The sequence below is a fragment of the Morus notabilis genome, unplaced genomic scaffold (assembly GCF_000414095.1).
Source record: "Morus notabilis unplaced genomic scaffold, ASM41409v2 Scaffold1094, whole genome shotgun sequence".
NCBI lineage: Eukaryota > Viridiplantae > Streptophyta > Magnoliopsida > Rosales > Moraceae > Morus > Morus notabilis.
Window position 1 is genome coordinate 139,597 of NW_010365163.1, and position 6,825 is coordinate 146,421.

General features: G+C 35.8%; 1 protein-coding gene across 1 annotated transcript; it reads right to left on the reverse strand.

Moving 5' to 3' along the window:
• Positions 1–5,050: 5,050 nt before the first annotated feature.
• On the reverse strand, positions 5,051–6,564 carry LOC112093417 (UDP-glycosyltransferase 88A1-like). The gene has a single exon (XM_024171778.1). It carries the CDS (start codon positions 6,501–6,503, stop codon positions 5,067–5,069), a length of 1,437 nt encoding a protein of 478 aa, XP_024027546.1. The 5' UTR covers positions 6,504–6,564; the 3' UTR covers positions 5,051–5,066.
• Between the last annotated feature and the right edge of the window lie 261 nt (positions 6,565–6,825).

Genomic DNA, 6,825 nt, shown 5'->3' on the forward strand with positions numbered 1-6,825 from the left:
TTGCTTAAGTATGCTCAAACATGGAGAAAATCTCAGCCAAACTCATCTAAGGGTCCAAAATTAGCCATACATATTGATCAAGGGTTGAAAAATAGCCACAAGTTCGTCAACATCACACAGGAGGGTGTGGCCGCGCAGCTAGTTGCGCGCCCAATGTGGCACAAACACGCAGGGTGTGGCGCTAGTGCGCGTACATGTGGTTCTGTCAAACTGGGCCCTTGTGCGGCCTTGAGTGTTTTTTGCTCCAATTTTTGACTCTAAAATGCCACTAAGTCCCATTTTATGATTTTTTCTTACAAAATAACATTAAAAACACATTAAACTAACAAAAATGATTGAAGATTCACAAATGTTTCAACGAAAAAATACTTGATTTGTCGGTAAATAACCTCCTCATCAAATACCCCCAAACTCAAGCGTTTGCATGTTCTCAAGCAAAAGAAAATAGAAATAAAGTAGAACACAATGTAAACTAACAATAACTTAAAGACTAAAGTGTGAGTTTTGTATCCATTCGATAGCTAGGCATACATCTCAAAAGCCATGCAATGCATCAAAGTTCAAAGAAAATGCAAACACTGAGATTTTCTAGAATTTCAACATCAAGCACCGATTTCACCCCATTCAATGTGTGCCGAACTAGTCTCACTTAGTCAATTTTACCTGGATAGACCTAAGTGCTTCTACGGACGATGAAAGATCTCTAGATAATGCAATTAAGAACTACCATATGCCCATTTTTCGTGTCGCTCTCCGCTAATGTCAACTAGAGTGTCATCAAAGAGCAAAAGGTCTTTTATGGGTTGTAATGTAAGGCTAGGATGAAAGGTGGATGAGACGGAAATTTTTAGGCTTAAATCACCCTATGCATCAAGTGCACCCATGGATCTTGTATGAATGATTAGAAACTCACACACCAACTCTCACTTTGCTCAATTCTCTATTACCCATCATTCCCACAAAACTTTATTCATAAAAGCCACAAAAACACAAAAACAAGAAATTCATAAGAATTTATTTACTTTTTGTTCTTTTTCTCTTTTTTTTCTTTTATTCTCCTTTTTTTTTTTGAATTTGAAGAGAAAATAAAATGATAAAAAAACATATAAGAAATAAACGTAGAAAAAGCAATAACAAACACTAAACAATTACACCCAAACCACTAATGAAATTCTCAACATATTTAAGCTTGCTCTCAAAAATTATATCTTCAACTTTATGCAATGGTGCAAATATGCCTATGAATGATAGGTTAAGTGAAGGAAATTCATAAAATGGCTAGGTTAATTTATGTGAATAATAAAAGAAAAAGGGTCAGATAAGCTTAAATGGGGTAAACTAGTGGTAAAAATTCCGGGGTTAGCTATTATCATATAAGTGGTAAAGCGTTAGTCAACTAAACGTCTAAACGGCATTACCTAAAAGTTTGGTTGGTTAATAGGTTGGGTGATTCTGTTATCGAAGTCGGGAGTTTATTTTATTTATTTTTGGGTCAACAGAGTATCAATGGAAATCCGAAGGCTCTCGAGATCGAGGAGAGTTGAAAAATTATACACCTTTCCCATAATTTATTTGGAAAAAGGTTGGACTGCCTCCTTAAGATACACAAAACAATTTAATTAATAGAATCAATTTTTTATTTCCTACTTTTTTTGCCCCAAATTTTCCTTTCAACTAAAATTTTTGAGACGGGTGTTGTGAAAAATTGTAACGCAAGTATACGCTATCGCAACCAAGTAATATAATAGTGAATAAGAATATCGTCTCACGAGAATTGTTGTTTACTAATCACCGAAATTATATTAACCCTAATTTTATTTGAATACTTAAAAAGAGAGTTTATAAAATTACGTAAAGCAAAACTAAAATAATTAAATAAATTAAACAATGCTAAGCAATGGAAGAAAATTCAATAGATTAAGACTCTAGGGTTTCCGATTTCACCAAAATTAATCATGTTCAAATTCTCATAATTCAAGAAAATTAACATTCAATCCTATACTGACAGCAATTTCTCTAAAGTAATTATTATTCTTTCTCAAGCAACAATAATAGTAATCCAACAAGCAAAATCTACATCTCTGACAGACTTCTAAACCTGTTGAAAATCATTAAGTGCAAGAAATTCAAAAGAACTGCACAAGCATCATAGATATCTCTATCCTATGAACAACAGAGCTTATTTAATTATCACCTCTCAGTCTCAAATCAAATACAAAATCATGTAATAGTTGGCCAAACAATCACAAGCATTAAGAATAAATTGAAATACTCAGCATATATGGATTAAACATCAATTACTTAAAAAGAAGATTGAGAATTTGAACATTCATAATCTTGCTACATCGTAGCCCTAGAAAAAGAAATTAGTTCATCTCTAAACAAAATAAATACCTAAACAAAGTCTTAATCATTGGAAAGGAAAGAAAAGAACTAGTTTGGAGTTGAATTGAAGCGTCTCCGTCTCCGGATTTTTGCCGTTCTTCTTCTCCGTACTCAAATCTCTTTTCTCTTCTTGAATCTCCTCTCAAAGGTCAGCCGTCACTCCCTAGTCAAAAAGCCCTTCTAATTGCCCTAGAATCATCTATTTATATGTTTTCAAGCATTAGGGTCAAAACGGGCAAGTTTTGGCCTTCAAAACGCATCTTTTCTCGCATCGCAGCGCCGCAGCGCTGAACTCCTAGCACTGCGGCGCTGGCTGTGAAAAATCCTGGGCGCCAAAACGCTGTCATGGGCGCCAAAACGCTGCCCATTCTGCCCAAATGTCTTGGTTCCGTAAAACTGAGCGCCAAAACGCTACAAAATTGGCACCTAAGCGCTATGTTTGCTGTCTTTTTCCACCAAAAGTTATCCAAAACCTTCAAAATCATAGACTTTCACCTAACCTTAAGAACAAAAACACATATAAAAACTAACAACCTCGAAAACTAACTAGATATTAAGTGTAAAACAATACTAAATGAGCGAGTAAAACTCACTCATCAACGGGTACTCATACCAAAAAATAATGTGTTTGGTGACTGTTGTCATTTTCAATTATGAATATTAAAAAAAGTTTGTAATACCAACTACACTAGTTTGCTCATTCGCAAATTTATTTACATAAATGTGTACGTTATACATATATCCAGGTAATTTAAAAGACACTACTTTATTAAAGTAAATTTAATTAAAATATAATTAAAGATAAGATAAAAAGGAAAATTATTCTCATTAAACATTAAAGAAAACAAACAACTTAAACAAATTTATCCCCCAAAAAAAGCCTGAAGTGTTTCCTCATGAAGATACAAATCAATTTAATTAATAGAATCAATTTTTTATTTCCTTCTTCTTTACAAACTCCTTTTAACTAGAATTGTTGAGTCATTCTAGCAAAATAGTGTGTTTCCGTCTTTATCAATTACGAAGATTAGAGAAGAAACGGGATTTGTAATGCCTACTAAACTAGTTGGTTATTTATAGACTTATTCATATATATCCAGATAGTTTTAAAAAATGCAACTTGTGGTAAATTTTCTAAAAGTCTAACTACATATAATAAGAAAGACGTAAAAACACACGTATATTGACGGATTTAAGATCTGGATTTAGTAAGGGGAATGAATAAAAATAAAAAATATAACAAAATGAAGCAAAACTTCAAAAATTTCTTGAAGATTAATTTTTATTGCACATAGTTTGCATATTACTAATAATATTATGTATATGAAAATTGAACTCAAACATCAAAATTAAATTAACCTCCTAAAATTAAGAGTGCTCATAACTCTAAAAGATACTACTACTAAATATAAGTTCACACATACCAGGCTATTGAAGATAAAAATTTTAAGAAGCATCCGTAACTTTTGATATATAAATATTAAAAAATAAAGCTAAAGGAATGAAAGTGACAAGAAAGAATATGAGATGGAAGAGAAAAAAAATGACAGTGGTACGGGATTTATGGAAAATGGAGAGAAGAAAAAGAGATAGATAAAAGAAAAAGAAAAAGAATAGGGAGAGAAGAAAGGGGAATAAATAAAAATAAAGAGGATGGCTTCAAAAAAAAAATTTTAAAAAAGAAAAATCATTTGCATATGAGTAAACTCAAAAACAAAAGAATAAAAAAAGGAGAAATAATTATTGAAAAGAGCAGAAAGACAGAAAACTATAGATTGCTAATACAAATTATTGAGATTAGAAAAGGGAAAAAAAAAGAGAGAGAGGCGAATATAGATTCTTAACAAAAGCACAAAGACAAGCATGTAGGGCTGGCTCTTGTTTGTTTTTTGTTTGTGGGGGACGTTCTCAATGTACTAAGGTCTCGTTTAGTTCGTTAATTTGAGTTTTTAATTCGAATTAAGATGTAATTTTATGTGAGAGTTTTTAACTGTAGCAGAAAAAGTTAGATTTAACTTTTTATAAGAATTTTTAACTGTGGTAAATTTAAAACTACAAACTCAAATCGGTAAATTAAACCATGCCAAAGATTGGAGCTGTCTCTTTTTCATGGCCACTACTCTATTCTTGTAATAATTTTTTAACACATCAGCTTAATGAAAATGATCACCAACTGACGTGAAGCCCTCCTCTAAACTCCATGAATTGTTTTTTCCATTAACCTAAGTTACTTTTTAAAAAAAAAATTCATGAAACTCCTCTTTCATCTCCTTTTCTCATAGACTTTCTAAAATTGTTTATTCCATTAACCTCAGTTACTTTTTTTTTTTTTTAGTTTCATTAAACTCCTCCTCTTTCATCTCTTTTTCTCATAGGCTTTCTAAAATATAGATTAACTTGCAAAGTTTTAAGTCTTTAACAACAATGTGAACACATGGTAAAAATAGAAAAAGTCCAGTACTTAATTCATTGACCAAAAGAAATAGAAGGTAGTTAACTAGACCTAAAAAAGATTCAAAATATAAAAAGGCTTTTTCTATCATATTATTCGGGCATTCAAAATATGAAAAGGCTTTACGTCTGAAAAACTTTATTCATGCATTCCTCGCAACTATTTCTATCTTATTATTAGTGTCTAGAGAGGAAATTATTTTGTGGCTTATGTCCCAATATCTGACAACTCAGCCACGCTTCCACAGCTCACTGAGTTTGGTTAACGCAACTCGGGACGAGCCACCGTCGCTCAGAGCAGCTCTGGCTTCATCCTTCATTGATAATGCGCGCTTCCGAACTGAGTCACTGCTTTCTGAGCTCGTCATCAACTCAATTACCCGCTTCTCAACTTCACTGGCACGCACAAACCCGTCTTCCGACTCGTTCATGGGTAAAGCAATCTTGATTTCCTCAACAAGCACTACCTTGTTGAACCTCTGCTCCGCATAGATTGGCCACGCCACCATCGGCACGCCGGCGCAGATCGATTCCAACACGGAATTCCATCCGCAGTGAGTCACGAACCCTCCCACCGAGCCATGATTCAGTAGCTCCACCTGGGGGACCCAGTTCTTCACCACCAATCCCCTGCCTTTTGTCCGATCCAAGAACCCTTGTGGGAGTAACGAATCCAAGTCCGGATCCGGTGAGTCCCAGATCACCACGCTTTGGTCTTTCTTCGGAGGCGGATTTCGCACCACCCACAAGAACCTCTGACCGCTCCTCTCCAAGCCAACCGCTATGTCCTTAAGTTGCTCTCTCGAGAACAAGCCTAAGCTTCCAAAACAAAGAAAAACCACGCTTTCTCTTGGTTGCGCGTCCAACCATTTTAAGGACTCGAATTCTGTTCCTTTTTTCCCTTTTGCGGTAATCAATGGTCCAATACAGTATAATGGAGGCGTGGGAGCGTCCGGCACGCATAATCCGTCCAATATGGCTTTGACGGCTCGAGGCTCTAATGACTCAAAACTGTTTACGATGATTCCATCTGATTTTGGATAGTAGGTAGTGGACTCGAGAAAGTATTTATAGGCGTTATCAGTGCGGTCTAGAAGTGGTTTTGGCATATCAAAGGAAGGAATTTGCGGCAATCCGGGGATGTCTAGAAGAGCGTTGTTAAGGTCTTTGAAGCTCTTCTGGATGGTTTCATGAAGGGTTGGAAAGTAAAGGAAAGATGCTAAGAAACCGATACCCGAGGTGATAAAGACGTAAGTAGGGATAGTTTTGAGTTGTTGATCGGAGGAGAAGACATTGATAATGCTAGCGCAGAAGAAGTCCATGATGAAAGCATGAACGGTGTGGTTTTGAGAGATGGAACGCAGAGTTTCAGCCACAATAGGTTTGTTAATGCGGAGGACTTCGAACATTAGGGCTTCGTGGTGGACCGAGGCGGTCAAGAGCTCAGGAGGGAGGGAGATGGGCGGGAGGTGGTGGAAGGTAATGGAAGGAGTGGTGGCGGAGACGCTGGCGATGTAGGCGGAGGTGTCGCCGGCGTTGTAAGGTGCAGTGGTCATGATGATATGAATGGAGAGTGAAGGTTTCAAAGTGAGAACAAGCTTTCCCAGCTCGACCAAAGCGATCAGGTGGCCGATGGCTGGTGATGGGTATAGAACTATTGCCTCCATGGCGCACTTCAGGTGTAAAGCTTCTCCAGTGGCTTGCTCTTTCTCTCTCTCTCTCTGTCTCTTTCTCTCTCTCCCTATCTCTCTCTCTCTCTCTCTCTCTCTCTCTATATATATATATATATATTTAACGAGGGATGCAGCGTAGAAATTTCATATGATCTCTCGTTCAACGTTAATTGATTCTTTCCTTACAGAAGATGAAGTATAAATAAGATTATTTTGGAATCTTTAAAATGATTTTGTTGGGCCACATTATTGCAGAAGACGAAGTAATGGGCGGGTTTGGTAAAATTTTCAAAATGATTTTGTTTTTAATACAAAA

What these genes read in the sequence shown, in the direction of transcription:
- LOC112093417 (XM_024171778.1), bottom strand. Translation starts at nt 6,503, where the DNA reads ATGGAGGCAATAGTTCTATACCCATCACCAGCCATCGGCCACCTGATC.